The 20,792-nt window shown below is 38.9% G+C and overlaps 1 protein-coding gene across 2 annotated transcripts in view; it reads left to right on the plus strand.

Annotated features, from left to right (window-relative positions):
• IleRS-m (Isoleucyl-tRNA synthetase, mitochondrial) overlaps nucleotides 1–20,792 on the plus strand; it is a 106,232-nt gene that overhangs the window by 44,609 nt on the left and 40,831 nt on the right. For both annotated transcript variants that reach the window (XM_053775613.2, XM_053775614.2), the window contains exon 12: nucleotides 7,732–7,895. In XM_053775613.2, the coding sequence (XP_053631588.1) occupies nucleotides 7,732–7,895 (164 nt within the window). The remainder of the gene's footprint in view (nucleotides 1–7,731; nucleotides 7,896–20,792) is intronic.

Below are 20,792 nucleotides of genomic sequence, written 5' to 3' on the forward strand. Positions count from 1 at the left end.
GAATAAAAAATCAAAATGGAATTTATTTGTAAAGCCTCAAAACATAACTAATGAACAGAGGAAATGTTAGTTTAGTGCTAGGAATGCCTACATTGTTTATTCTGGACCCTATTTTGAAATTGGAATATTTTGAACTTTGTGTTAAATTGGCCAAATTAACAATTTCCGATCACTTTATTTTGTAGTTGAAACAGTTGACTTGGCGATTTCTTGTGCTCAATCGATAGAATAGAAGTAATACTAGTGAAATAGCTAAGAATTTGGTTGATTGGAATAATGTAATTGACCTAAAATGGGAGTCAAAGTCGGCAAAATCGCCGATTCGTAAATATCGCTGACACATAAAAATTCGCGAGAGCATAATTTCGTCAATTTTCCACCAAATTTCGTACTTTTTGTTTTATTACCTTCACAAAAAGATTCTCTACGATTTCATAAGAAAAAATAACAAATTTTTTTTTTGAAAATTCTTGGACACTGGTGCGTGACTCCAGATTTGGGCCTTGAACCCTGAAAGGGTTAACAAAAAAGATTATTGTTACATACATACATATAGGTAGTAGGTTGGTAGACAGCAACCACCCAGGGAAGTACTACCGTCCTGCCAGATGACTGTGAAACAAAAACCTGTAATTGTTTTGCATGATGGTAGGATTGCTGGTTTCTTTTTCTGTCTCATAAACACGCTAAGATAACAGGGATATCTTGCTACTCCTACTAACACTTTGGTCACACTTCACAGACACGCACATGCATATATATATATACATACATCTAGGTTTTTCTCCTTTTTCTAAATAGCTCTTGTTCTTTTTTATTTCTTCTATTGTCCATGGGGAAGTGGAAAAGAATCTTTCCTCCGTAAGCCATGCGTGTCGTATGAGGCGACTAAAATGCCGGGAGCAATGGGCTAGTAACCCCTTCTCCTGTATACAATTACTAAAAAAGAGAAGAAGAAAAACTTTATAAAACTGGGTTGCTTAAATGTGCGTGGATGTAGTGCGGATGACAAGAAACAGATGATTGCTGATGTTATGAATGAAAAGAAGTTGGATGTCCTGGCCCTAAGCGAAACAAAGCTGAAGGGGGTAGGAGAGTTTCAGTGGGGGGAAATAAATGGGATTAAATCTGGAGTATCTGAGAGAGTTAGAGCAAAGGAAGGGGTAGCAGTAATGTTAAATGATCAGTTATGGAAGGAGAAAAGAGAATATGAATGTGTAAATTCAAGAATTATGTGGATTAAAGTAAAGGTTGGATGCGAGAAGTGGGTCATAATAAGCGTGTATGCACCTGGAGAAGAGAGGAATGCAGAGGAGAGAGAGAGATTTTGGGAGATGTTAAGTGAATGTATAGGAGCCTTTGAACCAAGTGAGAGAGTAATTGTGGTAGGGGACTTGAATGCTAAAGTAGGAGAAACTTTTAGAGAGGGTGTGGTAGGTAAGTTTGGGGTGCCAGGTGTAAATGATAATGGGAGCCCTTTGATTGAACTTTGTATAGAAAGGGGTTTAGTTATAGGTAATACATATTTTAAGAAAAAGAGGATAAATAAGTATACACGATATGATGTAGGGCGAAATGACAGTAGTTTGTTGGATTATGTATTGGTAGATAAAAGACTGTTGAGTAGACTTCAGGATGTACATGTTTATAGAGGGGCCACAGATATATCAGATCACTTTCTAGTTGTAGCTACACTGAGAGTAAAAGGTAGATGGGATACAAGGAGAATAGAAGCATCAGGGAAGAGAGAGGTGAAGGTTTATAAACTAAAAGAGGAGGCAGTTAGGGTAAGATATAAACAGCTATTGGAGGATAGATGGGCTAATGAGAGCATAGGCAATGGGGTCGAAGAGGTATGGGGTAGGTTTAAAAATGTAGTGTTAGAGTGTTCAGCAGAAGTTTGTGGTTACAGGAAAGTGGGTGCAGGAGGGAAGAGGAGCGATTGGTGGAATGATGATGTAAAGAGAGTAGTAAGGGAGAAAAAGTTAGCATATGAGAAGTTTTTACAAAGTAGAAGTGATGCAAGGAGGGAAGAGTATATGGAGAAAAAGAGAGAGGTTAAGAGAGTGGTGAAGCAATGTAAAAAGAGAGCAAATGAGAGAGTGGGTGAGATGTTATCAACAAATTTTGTTGAAAATAAGAAAAAGTTTTGGAGTGAGATTAACAAGTTAAGAAAGCCTAGAGAACAAATGGATTTGTCAGTTAAAAATAGGAGAGGAGAGTTATTAAATGGAGAGTTAGAGGTATTGGGAAGATGGAAGGAATATTTTGAGGAATTGTTAAATGTTGATGAAGATAGGGAAGCTGTGATTTCGTGTATAGGGCAAGGAGGAATAACATCTTGTAGGAGTGAGGAAGAGCCAGTTGTGAGTGTGGGGGAAGTTCGTGAGGCAGTAGGTAAAATGAAAGGGGGTAAGGCAGCCGGGATTGATGGGATAAAGATAGAAATGTTAAAAGCAGGTGGGGATATAGTTTTGGAGTGGTTGGTGCAATTGTTTAATAAATGTATGGAAGAGGGTAAGGTACCTAGGGATTGGCAGAGAGCATGCATAGTTCCTTTGTATAAAGGCAAAGGGGATAAAAGAGAGTGCAAAAATTATAGGGGGATAAGTCTGTTGAGTGTACCTGGTAAAGTGTATGGTAGAGTTATAATTGAAAGAATTAAGAGTAAGACGGAGAATAGGATAGCAGATGAACAAGGAGGCTTTAGGAAAGGTAGGGGGTGTGTGGACCAGGTGTTTACAGTGAAACATATAAGTGAACAGTATTTAGATAAGGCTAAAGAGGTCTTTGTGGCATTTATGGATTTGGAAAAGGCGTATGACAGGGTGGATAGGGGGGCAATGTGGCAGATGTTGCAAGTGTATGGTGTAGGAGGTAGGTTACTGAAAGCAGTGAAGAGTTTTTACGAGGATAGTGAGGCTCAAGTTAGAGTATGTAGGAAAGAGGGAAATTTTTTCCCAGTAAAAGTAGGCCTTAGACAAGGATGTGTGATGTCACCGTGGTTGTTTAATATATTTATAGATGGGGTTGTAAGAGAAGTAAATGCGAGGGTCTTGGCAAGAGGCGTGGAGTTAAAAGATAAAGAATCACACACAAAGTGGGAGTTGTCACAGCTGCTCTTTGCTGATGACACTGTGCTCTTGGGAGATTCTGAAGAGAAGTTGCAGAGATTGGTGGATGAATTTGGTAGGGTGTGCAAAAGAAGAAAATTAAAGGTGAATACAGGAAAGAGTAAGGTTATGAGGATAACAAAAAGATTAGGTGATGAAAGATTGAATATCAGATTGGAGGGAGAGAGTATGGAGGAGGTGAACGTATTCAGATATTTGGGAGTGGACGTGTCAGCGGATGGGTCTATGAAAGATGAGGTGAATCATAGAATTGATGAGGGAAAAAGAGTGAGTGGTGCACTTAGGAGTCTGTGGAGACAAAGAACTTTGTCCTTGGAGGCAAAGAGGGGAATGTATGAGAGTATAGTTTTACCAACGCTCTTATATGGGTGTGAAGCGTGGGTGATGAATGTTGCAGCGAGGAGAAGGCTGGAGGCAGTGGAGATGTCATGTCTGAGGGCAATGTGTGGTGTGAATATAATGCAGAGAATTCGTAGTTTGGAAGTTAGGAGGAGGTGCGGGATTACCAAAACTGTTGTCCAGAGGGCTGAGGAAGGGTTGTTGAGGTGGTTCGGACATGTAGAGAGAATGGAGCGAAACAGAATGACTTCAAGAGTGTATCAGTCTGTAGTGGAAGGAAGGCGGGGTAGGGGTCGGCCTAGGAAAGGTTGGAGGGAGGGGGTAAAGGAGGTTTTGTGTGCGAGGGGCTTGGACTTCCAGCAGGCATGCATGAGCGTGTTTGATAGGAGTGAATGGAGACAAATGGTTTTTAATACTTGACGTGCTGTTGGAGTGTGAGCAAAGTAACATTTATGAAGGGATTCAGGGAAACCGGCAGGCCGGACTTGAGTCCTGGAGATGGGAAGTACAGTGCCTGCACTCTGAAGGAGGGGTGTTAATGTTGCAGTTTAAAAACTGTAGTGTAAAGCACCCTTCTGGCAAGACAGTGATGGAGTGAATGATGGTGAAAGTTTTTCTTTTTCGGGCCACCCTGCCTTGGTGGGAATCGGCCGGTGTGATAATAAAAAAAAAAAAAACATACATTTTTTTACAGATATCTGCCTTCAGCAAATTGTTCTTATGTCCCCATTCACCCTTGTTGCCTGGCCCTTCATGTTACTTTGGTTTCCTACTCACCTTCTTAGTGGAATCATTTGCACTGCTGTACTTGTGTATCACTTTTCCTGGGCATCTCTTTCAAAATCTACACTTCAGTTTCTTCAATGTCTATTCTTTTATGTACTACAGTATATCTTGTAGTATACAGGTTAGAGAAAGGCACAATTTGTTGTGTAAAGGTAGAAAGTTGAAAGTGAACATAGAATAGAGTAAGGTGATAAGACTATCAAATGATTTAGATAAAGAAAAAATGGATATCAAATTGGGGAGGAGGAGTATGGAAGAAGTGAATGTTTTCAGATATTTGGGAGTTGACATGTCAGCGGATGGATTTATGAAGGATGAGGTTAATCATAGAATTGATGAAGAAAAAAAGGCGAGTGGTGCGTTGAGGTATATGTGGAGGCAAAAAATGTTATCTATGGAAGCAAAGAAGGGAATGTATGAAAGTATAGTAGTACCAACACTCTTATATGGGTGTGAAGCTTGGATTGTAAATGCTGCACTGAGGAGGCGGTTGGAGGCAGTGGAGATGTCCTGTCTAAGAGCAATGTGTAGTGTAAATATGCAGAAAATTCAGAGTGTGGAAATTAGGAGAAGGTGTGGAGTTAATAAAAGTATTAGTCACAGGGCTGAAAAGGGTTTGTTGAGGTGGTTTGGTCATTTAGAGAGAATGGATCAAAGTAGAATGACATGGAGAGCATATAAATCTTTAGGGGAAGGAAGGCAGGGTAGGGGTCGTCCTCGAAAAGGTTGGAGGGAGGGGGTAAAGGAGATGTTGTGGGCGAGGGGTTTGGACTTCCAGCAAGCGTGTGTGAGCGTGTTATATAGGAGTGAATGGAGACAAATGATATTTGGGACCTGACGATCTGTTGGGGTGTGAGCAGGGTAATATTTAGTGAAGGGATTCAGGGAAACTGGTTATTTTATATAAGCGGACTTGAGTCCTGGAAATGGGAAGTACAGTGCCTGCACTCTAAAGGAGGGGTTTGAGATATTAGCTGTTTGGAAAGATATATTGTGTATTTTTATATGTATATATACTTCTAAACTGTTGTATTCTGGGCACCTCTGCAAAAACAGTGATTATGTATGAGTGAGGTGAAAGTGTTGGATGATGATGGAAGTATTTTCTTTTTGGGGATTTTTTCTTTCTCTTTGGGTCACCCTGCCTCGGTGGGAGATGGCCGACTTGTTGAAAAAAAAAAACTTCTAAACTGTTGTATTCTGAGTGCCTCTGCAAAAACAGTGATTATGTGTGAGTGAGGTGAAAGTGTTGGATAATGATGAAAGTATTTTCTTTTTGGGGATTTTTTCTTTCTTTTTGGGTCACCCTGCCTCGGTGGGAGACAGCCGATTTGTTAAAAAAAAAAATTCAGGGAAACCGGTTATTTTTATATAGCTGGACTTGAGTCCTGGAAGTGGGAAGTACAATGCCTGCACTTGAAAGGACGGGTTTGGGATATTGGTAGTTTGGAGGGATATGTTGTGTATCTTTATACATATATGCTTCTAAACTGTTGTATTCTGAGAACCTCTGCAAAAACTGATTATGTGTGAGTGAGGTGAAAGTGCTGAATGATGATAAAAGTATTTTCTTTTTGGGGATTTTCTTTCTTTTTGGGTCACCCTGCCTCGGTGGGAGACGGCTGACTTGTTAAAAAAAAAAAAAAGAAAATTAGCATCTGAGGGAGTGGTGTGAAGAGCACTGGTCTTAATTCTTTTTTTACTTTGTGAGTAATGGAAGGTATTAAACAGATTGCTAAATATTGATGCTAACTCTCCCACCCCCTTCAGCTTTGTTTCACTTAAAGCCAGGACATCCAGCGTCTTCTCATTCATAACATCCACAATCATCTCTTTCTTATCATTTGCACAACATCCACGCACATTCAGGATAACCTAGGATAACCCAAAAAATCCAGACAAAGTGCTGTACTCTGCTTGAAGATGTGAGTAAACGTGACGATGCAGTCTTGTGTCTCTCTCTGAGACAGAGAGCTAGACGGATAGACAGATAGACAGTGAGCTTGACAGACAGACAAATAGACAGACATGTTTGTGTGCCAGTGAAAACAAAGCAGGCCCTAATCTTTTCTTATCAAGTCTTATCAGTGCACCCTTGCGAATGCTCATCAAACATCAGCTCTTATCAAATGTTATCCCATCTTATCATGTCACTGTCAGGGGTGGACTTTGTTTTTCATGCTTCAAGGGAACTTATTATTTTATTATTATTACGTATTATTTTCCTCCTCCTCCTCTTCCTCCTCCCTCCCTCCCCTCCCTCCCTCCCCTCCCTCCCCTCCCCTCCCTCCCTCCCCTCCCTCCCTCCCCCTCCCTCCCTCCCTCCCCTCCCTCCCCTCCCCTCCCTCCCCTCCCTCCCTCCCCTCCCCTCCCTTCCCTCCCCTCCCTCCCCTCCCTCCCCTCCCTCCCCTCCCTCCCCTCCCTCCCCTCCCTCCCCTCCCTCCCCTCCCCCCCTCCCCTCCCCTCCCCTCCCTCCTCCCCTCCCCTCCCCTCTCCTTCCCCCCTCCCTCCCCTCCCCTCTCCTTCCCCCCTCCCTCCCCTCCCCTCCCTTCCCTCCCTCCCTCCCTCCTCCTCCCTCCCTCCTCCCTCCCTCCTCCCTCCTCCCTCCTCCCTCCCTCCTCCCTCCTCCCTCCCTCCCTCCCTCCTCCCTCCCTCCTCCCTCCTCCCTCCTCATCCCTCCTCCTCCTCCCTCCTCCTCCTCCCCCCTCCTCCTCCCCCCTCCTCCTCCCCCCTCCTCCTCCCCCCTCCTCCTCCCCCCTCCTCCTCCCCCCTCCTCCTCCTCCTCCCTCCTCCTCCTATTATTATTATTATATTCTTCAACAATCCAAAACATTGCTGGGACCTATAAATACTTTGTATATATTCCAAGACAATAGTAAATGACCAAGGCAAGTGTAAATGTCCACCTGTCAATGTATTTGTGACAATTTGAGTACAATTTCAGTACCTAATACTAGTGTCAGAACAAAGATTGGTTATGAAATGACAGGAACTACTATAAATTGTAATTATCAGAACATAAAAATTATATAAAATAATATGAAAAATGGGAAAAAAGATATATCGGCAACATTTCTGCAAGCGGCAGCGCTCCATGTTGCCACCAGGTGATCTTCAAGTGCCAACTTTGCAGCCTCATATCCTGGTAAGTACTGACCCTAAATTTTTTTTCTTTTATCCTAAAATGTGCTCTTTTTTTCAATAAAAAAAAAAATTATTTTTCAAAATATTCGGGGCACTGGGGTAGTTTGGACCGTTTACGGGTTAAGAAAGAAAAAAAAAACACATTCACCATTACCGTCTTGTCAGAAGTGCACACATATCACAGTTCAAATAACGTGAATACCTATAGCCCCACCCCTCCTTCAGTGCAGGCACTGTACTTCACACCTTGAGGATTCAAATTCTTTTGCAGTGGAACTCCCTAATTGGATATAGCATAAGTGTCAACATAGAACTCTCTTTCCTCCAGGGTATGGACATCTTGGATATATGGTTTGACTCAGGATCATCATGGCATAGTGTCCTGAACAGCCCTTCAGCTGATTTATATCTTGAAGGTGTGGATCAATTCAATGGCTGGTTTCAGTCATCCCTTCTTACTTCTGTAGCAGTTACAGGAAAAGCTCCTTACAAGTTAGTACACTGTATTTTAAATTTTTGTGTATATTGAAAAGCTACTGGGATAAAATAAAAGTTATGGTAAACCTAAAAAAGGTGGGTGAAAAGAGTATTTTAATTCTTCAAAACATTTACACTCAGTGTATTAAAGCTCCAGGCAAGCACATAGAAGTTGCATTTCATAGTCTAATATCTCAGGTCATTTATATTAGAGTGGTAGGTAACACAACAGTTTGTTCAACAAATTGCAGTGATCGTCAGTGAAAATTTTAACCCCTTGACTGTCGCAACCCCCATCCTGAGGTGTCTCCTGGTGTCGCAAAATTTAAAAAAAAAAAATTATTTTTTCTTATGAAATGATAGAGAATCTTTTCCCCGATTGTAATGACACCAAAAAAATGAAATTTGATGGAAAACTGACGGAATTATGCTCTCGCAAAGTTAGCGACCTCGGCGATATTTACAAATTGGCGATTTTTTCCCACTTTGAGCCCTATTTTTGGCTAATTCCGTTGTTCCTGTCTACCAAACTCATAGCTATTTCTTAGAACTCCATTTTTTCTTTCGATTGAGTACAAGAAACTGCCCATTTACTGATTTCAGCTACCCAATAATGTGGTCAGAAATTTGCAATTTGGACAATTTCACGAAAATTAAAAAATATAACAATTTCAAAATAAGGTCCAGAATGAACAATGCAGACATTCCTGGCTCTAAAATAACATATTCTTTGTTCATCAGTCTCCAGGCCCCTCTGATATTAATCTTGCTTTCTATTTTGAATTTTTATTCAAACAAAAAATAGAAGACTTACTATTATGCAGACTACTGCAATACTGTAATAGTTGTATAAATAACATCAACCCATTCATGACTGCATATTAGAATGGCTAGTTGGACATTTATTGGACAATGACATCATTTGTTTACTTTTGAACATTGGCAAAAATCAAACATTTCCCCTAATTTGAGCTCCATTTCCAGGTTCTTTTTATAGTAAAATCAATCAAAATCACCTCTATTTCTATAATATGTTTTCCATTCTATCAAATGAGACCAAGAAAATGAGAATATAACCATAAATACTATACGAAAATAGACCACAAAGTCAGCATTTTAATTAAAAAAAACGGTCTGAGTTTTTTTTTTCTCATTATGCACTGCGTGCTCCAGGATTTTTTTATATGGTGCACACTGACCACACAGACCCATTCTCTCACATGTGGGCCTACCAGCTTTCTCCTGCTTGATTTGAAGCCACTAGAATTTACGATTATATATACGTCAAACACGGTACCTCGTAAGACGTATATATACAGATGCGACAGTCAAAGGGTTAAGGTGTCTCCTGGTGTCGCAAAATTTAAAAAAAAAAATTTTTTTCTTATGAAATGATAGAGGATCTTTCCCCGATTGTAATGACACCAAAAGAATGAAATTTGATGGAAAACTGACAGAGTTACGTTCTTGCGAAGTTAGCGACCTCGGCGATATTTATGAATTGGCAATTTCTCCCACTTTGAGCTATATTTTCGGCTAATTCCATTGTTCGAGTCGACCAAACTCATAGCTATTTCTTTAGAACTTTATTTTTCCTATCGATTGTGTACAAGAAACTGCCTATACCGATTTCAACTACCCAATAACATGGTCAGAAATTTGCAATTTGGCCAATTTCACGAAAATTAAAAAATATGACAATTTCAAAATAGGGTCCAGAATGAACAATGCAGACATTCCTGGCTCTAAAATAACATTTTCTTCGTTCATCAGTCATGTCTCCAGGCCCTTCTGATATTACTCTTGCTTTCTATTTTGAGTTTTTATTCAAACAAAAAATACGTAGAAGATTTACTGTTATGCAGACTACTGCAATACTGTAGTAATTGTATAAATAATGTCAACCCATTCATGACTGCATATTAGAATGGCTACTTGGACATTTATTGGAAAATAACATCATTTGTTTACTTTTGAACATCTTCAAAAATCAAGCTTTTCCCCTACTTTGAGCTCCATTTCAAGGTTCTTTTCATAGGAAAACCAATCAAAATCACCTCTATTTCTATAATATGTTTTCCATTCTATCAACTGAGACCAAGAAAATGAGAATACAACCTTAAATACTATACGAAAATAGACCACAAAGTCGGCATTTTAATTATAAAAAAAAAAACGGTTGGAGTTTTTTTTTCTCATTATGTACTGTGTGCTGCAGGATTTTTTTTATATGGTGCACAATGAACACAGACCCATTCTCTCACATGTGGGCCTACCAGCTTTCTCCTGCTTAATTTGAAGCCACTAGAATTTATGAATATATATAGTACGTCAAAAACGGTGGCTCGTAAGATGTATATATACGACCAAAACAGTCAAAGGGTTAAGAATACATACTCATAATTCTTCAAGTTGCCAACAGCTTCTTGCCTTTAATAATGTTTTTCCTTTATGGAAATCAAAAATAAAGTTGAATAAAAATAATGTTGTGTAATTCGTGTACTGAATCTCTCCAGAATGAAATATTACTTTAAACTCTACTAGATGAAATTGCTAAATTATTGATTAGTATTAAAGTTCTTTTTTTTAACATGTCAGCCATCTCCCACCGAAGCAGGGTGACCCAAAATAGAAAGAAAGCAACACTTTCACTGTCATTCAGCACTTTCACCATCATTCACATATCAATATTTTTGCAGAGATGCCCAGAAATAATAGTTCAGATGTCACTCCTAACAGCAGATCTCCCAAACCCCTCATTTAAAGTGTAAGCATTGTACTTCCCTTCTCCAGAACTGAAGTCCAGCTAACCAGTTTCCCTGAATCCCTTCACAAAATATTCCCCTGCTCACACTCCAACAGCTTGTCAAGTCGCTAAAACCATTCGTCTCCATTCACTCCTATCTAACATGCTCACATATGCCTGCTGTATGTCCAAGCCCCTTGCAAACAAAACCTCTTTCACCCCTCCCTCCATCCTTTTCTAGGACGACCCCTATCCCTCCTCCCCTCAACTACAGATTTATAAATTTATGGTAACATTAATGGAATTACAAAAGAGAAAACAGCTAATTAGCAGACCCACCTATGCAGATACAGTGGAACCTTGACTTACAAGTTTAATCTGCTCCGTGACCTAGCTTGTAACTCAATTTGCTCATATGTCAAATAAATTTTCCTCATTTAAATTAATCGAAATGCCATTAATCCGTCCCAGCGGCAGGACAAAATATTTTAATATAACACTAATATCAACTCTATGGCTTACTTATCTATCACAATTAATCTTATATGACATAATAAACAATGATATATATTCTAGAATGAATAAAATAGGCATAATATGATGAGTGATGATAGCGGCGGAAGCGGCGCCAGCCTCCGCCATTTACTCCCCCACTCTGACTATAGTATCTTCCCATGCTTTTATTATAAGAGAAAACACTAAAACAATATACGTATTTATGAATAAGAAATATTGTATAAAAACATAATAAATTATAATACACTACAGAATGTAAAGAAATAAACTGTTTATATAAAATGTATATTGTACTTACACACTTGGAGCAGAGATGGTGGCGGAGGTTGAGGGTGGAGGAGGTAGAGGGTGGGAGAATGGCAGTGCGGCATATTATGTCAGTGGCCCTATAAACCTCCAACATTGAAGGAGTTAGTTTTGTTTCGTCTTTTTTAATCACTTAATCACTTAACTAACTTCCTACACTCTTAATGCTATACTTTATCACTGAACTTAACTGATGCAATTTGTTTTGTTTAATCACTGAACTTAACTGATACAATTTGTTTTGTTTAATCACTGAACTTAACTGATACAATTTGTTTTGTTTAATCACTGAACTTAACTGATACAATTTGTTTTGTTTAATCACTGAACTTAACTGATACAATTTGTTTTGTTTAATCACTGAACTTAACTGATACAATTTGTTTTGTTTAATCACTGAACTTAACTGATGCAATTTGTTTTGTTTAATCACTAAACTTTACTGATACAATTTGTTTTGTTTGATTGCTGAACTTAACTTGTACAAGTTGCTCTAATTCCATGGAAATCATCTTTTTTTTCTTCTCAGCACTGTCTTTTGCACTTATTTTCTTAGGACCCATGGTTAGAAAAAAAGAAATTTGGCCAAATGGCTGTAAAAAAAATGCAAGCAAGCATGAGAGAACTGCTCCCATGGCGATGTAAACATGTGGACTCCTTACCTGATGTTTTGTCATTAGCTATACCAACTAGTGGCAGCATTCTGAATTATTATGTATTACATATGTATGTATGTATTAGTATTATTATTTTTATTATTATGTATTATTATTATAATTATTATTTTATTTTATTTTATTTTTTTTTTTTCAACAAGTCGGCCGTCTCCCACCGAGGCAGGGTGACCCAAAAAAAAGAAAGAAAATCCCCAAAAAGAAAATACTTTCATCATCATTCAACACTTTCACCACACTCGCACATTATCACTGTTTTTGCAGAGGTGCTCAGAATACAACAGTCTAGAAGCATACACATATAAAGATACACAACATATCCCTCCAAACTGCCAATATCCCAAACCCCTCCTTTAAAGTGCAGGCATTGTACTTCCCATTTCCAGGACTCAAGTCCAACTATATGAAAATAACCGGTTTCCCTGAATCCCTTCACTAAATATTACCCTGCTCACACTCCAACAGATCGTCAGGTCCCAAGTACCATTCGTCTCCATTCACTCCTATCTAACACGCTCACGCACGCTTGCTGGAAGTCCAAGCCCCTCGCCCACAAAACCTCCTTTACCCCCTCTCTCCAACCCTTTCGAGGACGACCCCTACCCCACCTTCCTTCCCCTATAGATTTATATGATTTCCATGTCATTCTACTTTGATCCATTCTCTCTAAATGACCAAACCACCTCAACAACCCCTCTTCTGCCCTCTGACTAATACTTTTATTAACTCCACACCTTCTCCTAATTTCCAAACTCCGAATTTTCTGCATAATATTTACACCACACATTGCCCTTAAACAGGACATCTCCACTGCCTCCAAACGTCTCCTCGCTGCTGCATTTACCACCCAAGCTTCACACCCATATAAAAGTGTTGGCACTACTATACTTTCATACATTCCCTTCTTTGCCTCCATAGATAACGTTTTTTGACTCCACATATACCTCAACGCACCACTCACCTTTTTTCCCTCATCAATTCTATGATTAACCTCATCCTTCATAAATCCATCCGCCGACACGTCAACTCCCAAGTATCTGAAAACATTCACTTCTTCCATACTCCTCCTCTCCAATTTGATATCCAATTTTTCTTTATCTAAATCATTTGACACCCTCATCACCTTACTCTTTTCTATGTTCACTTTCAGCTTTCTACCTTTACACACATTCCCAAACTCATCCACTAACCTTTGCAATTTTTCTTTAGAATCTCCCATAAGCACAGTATCATCAGCAAAAAGTAACTGTGTCAATTCCCATTTTGAATTTGATTCCCCAAAATTTAATCCCACCCCTCTCCCGAACACCCTAGCATTTACTTCCTTTACAACCCCATCTATAAATATATTAAACAACCATGGTGACATTACACATCCCTGTCTAAGACCTACTTTTACCGGGAAATAGTCTCCCTCTCTTCTACACACCCTAACCTGAGCTTCACTATCCTCATAAAAACTCTTTACAGCATTTAATAACTTACCACCTATTCCATATACAGTGGACCCCCGGTTAACGAACTTTTTTCATTCCAGTAGTATGTTCAGGTGCCAGTACTGACCGAATTTTTTCCCATAAGGAATATTGTGAAGTAGATTAGTCCATTTCAGACCCCCAAACATACACATACAAACGCACTTACATAAATACACTTACATAATTGGTCGCATTTGGAGGTGATCGTTAAGCGGGGCTCCACTGTACTTGCAACATCTGCCACATTGCTCCTCTATCCACTCTATCATATGCCTTTTCTAAATCCATAAATGCAATAAAAACTTCCCTACCTTTATCTAAATACTGTTCACATATATGCTTCAATGTAAACACTTGATCTACACATCCCCTACCCACTCTGAAACCTCCTTGCTCATCCGCAATCCTACATTCTGTCTTACCTCTAATTCTTTCAATTATAACCCTACCGTACACTTTTCCTGGTATACTCATTAAGCTTATTCCTCTATAATTTTTACAGTCTCTTTTGTCCCCTTTCCCTTTATATAAAGGGACTATACATGCTCTCCGCCAATCCCTAGGTACCTTCCCCTCTTTCATACATTTATTGAACAAAAGTACCAACCACTCCAACACTATATCCCCCCCTGCTTTTAACATTTCTGTCATAATCCCATCAGTTCCAGCTGCTTTACCCCCTTTCATTTTACGTAATGCCTCACGTACCTCCCCCACACTTACATTCTGCTCTTCTTCACTCCTAAAAGATGGTATACCTCCCTGACCAGTGCATGAAATTACTGCCTCTGTTTCTTCCTTAACATTTAAAAGTTCCTCAAAATATTCTCGCCATCTACCTAATACCTCCATCTCCCCATCTACTAACTCCCCTACTCTGTTTTTAACTGACAAATCCATATTTTCCCTTGGCTTTCTTAACTTGTTTAACTCACTCCAAAATTTTTTCTTATTTTCATTAAAATTTCTTGACAGTGCCTCTCCCACTCTATCATCTGCTCTCCTTTTGCACTCTCTTTACCTTTCTTTTACTCTCCATATATTCTGCTCTTCTTATAACACTTCTGCTTTGTAAAAACCTCTCATAAGCTACTTTTTTCTCTTTTATCACACCCTTTACTTCATCATTCCACCAATCACTCCTCTTTCCTCCTGCACCCACCCTCCTATAACCACAAACTTCTGCCCCACATTCTAATACTGCATTTTTAAAACTATTCCAACCCTCTTCAACCCCCCCATTACTCATCTTTGCACTATCCCACCTTTCTGCCAATAGTCGCTTATATCTCACCCGAACTTCCTCCTCCCTTAGTTTATACACTTTCACCTCCCTCTTACTTGTTGTTGCCACCTTCCTCTTTTCCCATCTACCTCTTACTCTAACTGTAGCTACAACTAAATAATGATCCGATATATCAGTTGCCCCTCTATAAACATGTACATCCTGGAACCTACCCATCAACCTTTTATCCACCAATACATAATCTAATAAACTACTTTCATTACGTGCTACATCATACCTTGTATATTTATTTATCCTCTTTTTCATAAAATATGTATTACTTATTACCAAATTTCTTTCTACACATAGCTCAATTAAAGGCTCCCCATTTACATTTACCCCTGGCACCCCAAATTTACCTACTACTCCCTCCATAACATTTTTACCCACTTTAGCATTGAAATCCCCAACCACCATTACTCTCACACTTGATTCAAAACTCCCCACGCATTCACTCAACATTTCCCAAAATCTCTCTCTCTCCTCTACACTTCTCTCTTCTCAGGTGCATACACGCTTATTATAACCCACTTTTCACATCCAATCTTTATTTTACTCCACATAATCCTTGAATTTATACATTTATTTATACATTTATTTTATTATGTGATTATTATTATTTTTTTTTCAACAAGTCGGCCGTCTCCCACCGAGGCAAGGTGACCCAAAAAGAAAGAAAATCCCCAAAAAGAAAATACTTAATCATTATTCAACACTTTCACCTCACTCACGCATAATCACTGTTTTTGCAGAGGTGCCCAGAATACAACAGCTTACAAGTATATCCGTATAAAAATACACAATATATCCCTCCAAACTGCTAATGTAGCAAACCCCTCATTTAGAGTGCAGGCATTGTACTTCCCATTTCCAGGACTCAAGTCTGGTTATATAAAATAACCAGTTTCCCTGAATCCCTTCACTAAATATTACCCTGCTCACAATTCATGACAATTTTCTTCTTATTCTTTTTAGTAATTATTACAGGAAAAGGGGTTACTAGTCCATTGTTCCCGGCATTTTAGATGACTTTTACGACACGCATGGCTCATGGAGGAAAGATTCTTATTCCACTTTCCCATTAATATAAAAGGAAAAGTAATAAGAACAAGAACTAAGATAAAACCAAAGAAAACTCAGATGAGTGTGTATAAATAAACATGTACATGCATGTTTAGTGTGACCTAAGTGTAAGTAGAAGTAGCAAGACGTGCCTGTAATCTTGCATGTTTATGAGACAGACAAAAGACACCAGCAATCCTACCATCATATAAAGCAATTTCAGGCTTTAGTTTTACAGTTACTTGGCAGGACTGTAGTACCTCCCTGGGTGGTTGCTGTATTCCAACCTACTACACTAATTATTATTTTTATTATGTATTATTATTATTATTATTATTATTATTATTATTATTATTATTATTATTATTATTATTATATAATAATAATAGTAACCCCTTCTCCTGTATAAACTACTAAATTTAAAAAGAGAAACTTTCGTTTTTCTTTTTGGGCCACCCTACCTCAGTGAGATATGGCAGGTTTGTTGAAAGAACAATAATAATAATAATAATAATAATAATAATAATAATAATAATAATAATAATACCTAGGTAGTAGGTTGGTAGACAGTAACCACCCAGGGAGGTATTACCGTCCTGCCAAGTGAGTGTGCAACGAAAACCTGTAATTGTTTTACATGATGGTAAGCTTGCTGGTGTCTTCTGTCTGTCTCATAAACATGCAAGATTTCAGGTATGTCTTGCTACTTCTACTTGCACTTAAGTCACACTACACATACATGTACAAGCATATATATACACACCCCTCTGGGTATTCTTCTATTTTTTTCTAGTTCTTGTTCTTGTTTATTTCCTCTTATCTCCATGGGGAAGTGGAACAGAATTCTTCCTCCGTAAGCCATGCGTGTTGTAAGAGGCGACTTAAATGCCAGGAGCAAGGGGCTAGTAACCCCTTCTCCCATATAAATTACTAAATTTAAAAGAGAAACTATCGTTTTTCTTTTTGGGCCACCCTGCCTTGGTGGGATACAGCCGGTGTGTTGAAAGAAAGAAAGGATAATAATAATAATAATAATAATAATAATAATAATAATAATAATAATAATAATAATAATAATAATACTTTTCCTTTTATATCCATGGGGAAGTGGAATAAGAATCTTTCCTCCGTAAGCCATGCGTGTTGTAAAAGTCGACTAAAATGCCGGGAACAATGGGCTAGTAACCCCTTTTCCTGTAAAGATTACTAAAAAGAATAAGAAGAAGAAAATTGTCAAAGTGGGAAGTCTGAATGTGCGTGGATGTTGTGCAGATGATAAGAAAGAGATGATTGTGGATGTTATGAATGAGAAGAAGCTGGATGTCCTGGCTTTAAGTGAAACAAAGCTGAAGGGGGTGGGAGAGTTTCAATGGAGAGGAATAAATGGGATTAGGTCAGGGGTTTCAAATAGAGTTAGAGCTAAAGAAGGAGTAGCAATAATGTTGAAGGATAAGCTATGGCAGGAAAAGAGGGACTATAAATGTATTAATTCAAGGATTATGTGGAGTAAAATAAAGATTGGATGTGAAAAGTGGGTTATAATAAGCGTGTATGCACCTGGAGAAGAGAGAAGTGTAGAGGAGAGAGAGAGATTTTGGGAAATGTTGAGTGAATGCGTGGGGAGTTTTGACTCAAGTGTGAGAGTAATGGTGGTTGGGGATTTCAATGCTAAAGTGGGTAAAAATGTTATGGAGGGAGTAGTAGGTAAATTTGGGGTGCCAGGGGTAAATGTAAATGGGGAGCCTTTAATTGAGCTATGTGTAGAAAGAAATTTGGTAATAAGTAATACATATTTTATGAAAAAGAGGATAAATAAATATACAAGGTATGATGTAGCACGTAATGAAAGTAGTTTATTAGATTATGTATTGGTGGATAAAAGGTTGATGGGTAGGCTCCAGGATGTACATGTTTATAGAGGGGCAACTGATATATCGGATCATTATTTAGTTGTAGCTACAGTTAGAGTAAGAGGTAGATGGGAAAAGAGGAAGGTGGCAACAACAAGTAAGAGGGAGGTGAAAGTGTATAAACTAAGGGAGGAGGAAGTTCGGGCGAGATATAAGCGACTATTAGCAGAAAGGTGGGATAGTGCAAAGATGAGTAATGGGGGGGTTGAAGAGGGTTGGAATAGTTTTAAAAATGCAGTATTAGAATGTGGGGCAGAAGTTTGTGGTTATAGGAGGGTGGGTGCAGGAGGAAAGAGGAGTGATTGGTGGAATGATGAAGTAAAGGGTGTGATAAAAGAGAAAAAGGTAGCTTATGAGAGGTTTTTACAAAGCAGAAGTGTTATAAGAAGAGCAGAATATATGGAGAGTAAAAGAAAGGTAAAGAGAGTGGTGAGAGAGTGCAAAAGGAGAGCAGATGATAGAGTGGGAGAGGCACTGTCAAGAAATTTTAATGAAAATAAGAAAAAATTTTGGAGTGAGTTAAACAAGTTAAGAAAGCCAAGGGAAAATATGGATTTGTCAGTTAAAAACAGAGTAGGGGAGTTAGTAGATGGGGAGATGGAGGTATTAGGTAGATGGCGAGAATATTTTGAGGAACTTTTAAATGTTAAGGAAGAAACAGAGGCAGTAATTTCATGCACTGGTCAGGGAGGTATACCATCTTTTAGGAGTGAAGAAGAGCAGAATGTAAGTGTGGGGGAGGTACGTGAGGCATTACGTAAAATGAAAGGGGGTAAAGCAGCTGGTACTGATGGGATCATGACAGAAATGTTAAAAGCAGGGGGGGATATAGTGTTGGAGTGGTTGGTACTTTTGTTCAATAAATGTATGAAAGAGGGGAAGGTACCTAGGGATTGGCGGAGAGCATGTATAGTCCCTTTATATAAAGGGAAAGGGGACAAAAGAGACTGTAAAAATTATAGAGGAATAAGCTTACTGAGTATACCAGGAAAAGTGTACGGTAGGGTTATAATTGAAAGAATTAGAGGTAAGACAGAATGTAGGATTGCGGATGAGCAAGGAGGTTTCAGAGTGGGTAGGGGATGTGTAGATCAAGTGTTTACATTGAAGCATATATGTGAACAGTATTTAGATAAAGGTAGGGAAGTTTTTATTGCATTTATGGATTTAGAAAAGGCATATGATAGAGTGGATAGAGGAGCAATGTGGCAGATGTTGCAAGTATATGGAATAGGTGGTAAGTTATTAAATGCTGTAAAGAGTTTTTATGAAGATAGTGAGGCTCAGGTTAGGGTGTGTAGAAGAGAGGGAGACTATTTCCCGGTAAAAGTAGGTCTTAGACAGGGATGTGTAATGTCACCATGGTTGTTTAATATATTTATAGATGGGGTTGTTAAGGAAGTAAATGCTAGGGTGTTTGGGAGAGGGGTGGGATTAAATTATGGGGAATCAAATTCAAAATGGGAATTGACACAGTTACTTTTTGCTGATGATACTGTGCTTATGGGAGATTCTAAAGAAAAATTGCAAAGGTTAGTGGATGAGTTTGGGAATGTGTGTAAAGGTAGAAAGTTGAAAGTGAACATAGAAAAGAGTAAGGTGATGAGGGTGTCAAATGATTTAGATAAAGAAAAATTGGATATCAAATTGGGGAGGAGGAGTATGGAAGAAGTGAATGTTTTCAGATACTTGGGAGTTGACGTGTCGGCGGATGGATTTATGAAGGATGAGGTTAATCATAGAATTGATGAGGGAAAAAAGGTGAGTGGTGCGTTGAGGTATATGTGGAGTCAAAAAACGTTATCTATGGAGGCAAAGAAGGGAATGTATGAAAGTATAGTAGTACCAACACTCTTATATGGGTGTGAAGCTTGGGTGGTAAATGCAGCAGCGAGGAGACGGTTGGAGGCAGTGGAGATGTCCTGTTTAAGGGCAATGTGTGGTGTAAATATTATGCAGAAAATTCGGAGTGTGGAAATTAGGAGAAGGTGTGGAGTTAATAAAAGTATTAGTCAGAGGGCAGAAGAGGGGTTGTTGAGGTGGTTTGGTCATTTAGAGAGAATGGATCAAAGTAGAATGACATGGAAAGCATATAAATCTATAGGGGAAGGAAGGCGGGGTAGGGGTCGTCCTCGAAAGGGTTGGAGAGAGGGGGTAAAGGAGGTTTTGTGGGTAAGGGGCTTGGACTTCCAGCAAGCGTGCGTGAGCGTGTTAGATAGGAGTGAATGGAGACGAATGGTACTTGGGACCTGACGATCTGTTGGAGTGTGAGCAGGGTAATATTTAGTGAAGGGATTCAGGGAAACCGGTTATTTTCATATAGTCGGACTTGAGTCCTGGAAATGGGAAGTACAATGCCTGCACTTTAAAGGAGGGGTTTGGGATATTGGCAGTTTGGAGGGATATGTTGTGTATCTTTATATGTGTATGCTTCTAGACTGTTGTATTCTGAGCACCTCTGCAAAAACAGTGATAATGTGCGAGTGTGGTGAAAGTGTTGAATGATGATGAAAGTATTTTCTTTTTGGGGATTTTCTTTCTTTTTTGGGTCACCCTGCCTCGGTGGGAGACGGCCGACTTGTTGAAAAAAAAAAAAAAAAAAAAAAAAATAATAATAATAATAATACTCTTTTTTTCTTTTTTTCAACATGTTGGCCATCTCTCACCGAGGCAGGGTAACCCAAAAAGAAAGAAATTCCCCCCCCCAAAAATACTTTCATCATCGTTCAACACTTTCACCTCACTCATAGATAATCACTGTTTTTGCAGAGGTGCCCAGATACAACAGTTTAGAAGCATATATAAAGATATACAACATATCCCTCCAAACTCCTAATATCCCAAACCCCTCCTTTAAAGTGCAGGCATTGTACTTCCCATTTCCAGTACTCAAGTTCAGCTATATAAAAATAACTGGTTTCCCTGAATCCCTTAA

Source organism: Cherax quadricarinatus, chromosome 10 (assembly GCF_038502225.1).
Source record: "Cherax quadricarinatus isolate ZL_2023a chromosome 10, ASM3850222v1, whole genome shotgun sequence".
NCBI lineage: Eukaryota > Metazoa > Arthropoda > Malacostraca > Decapoda > Parastacidae > Cherax > Cherax quadricarinatus.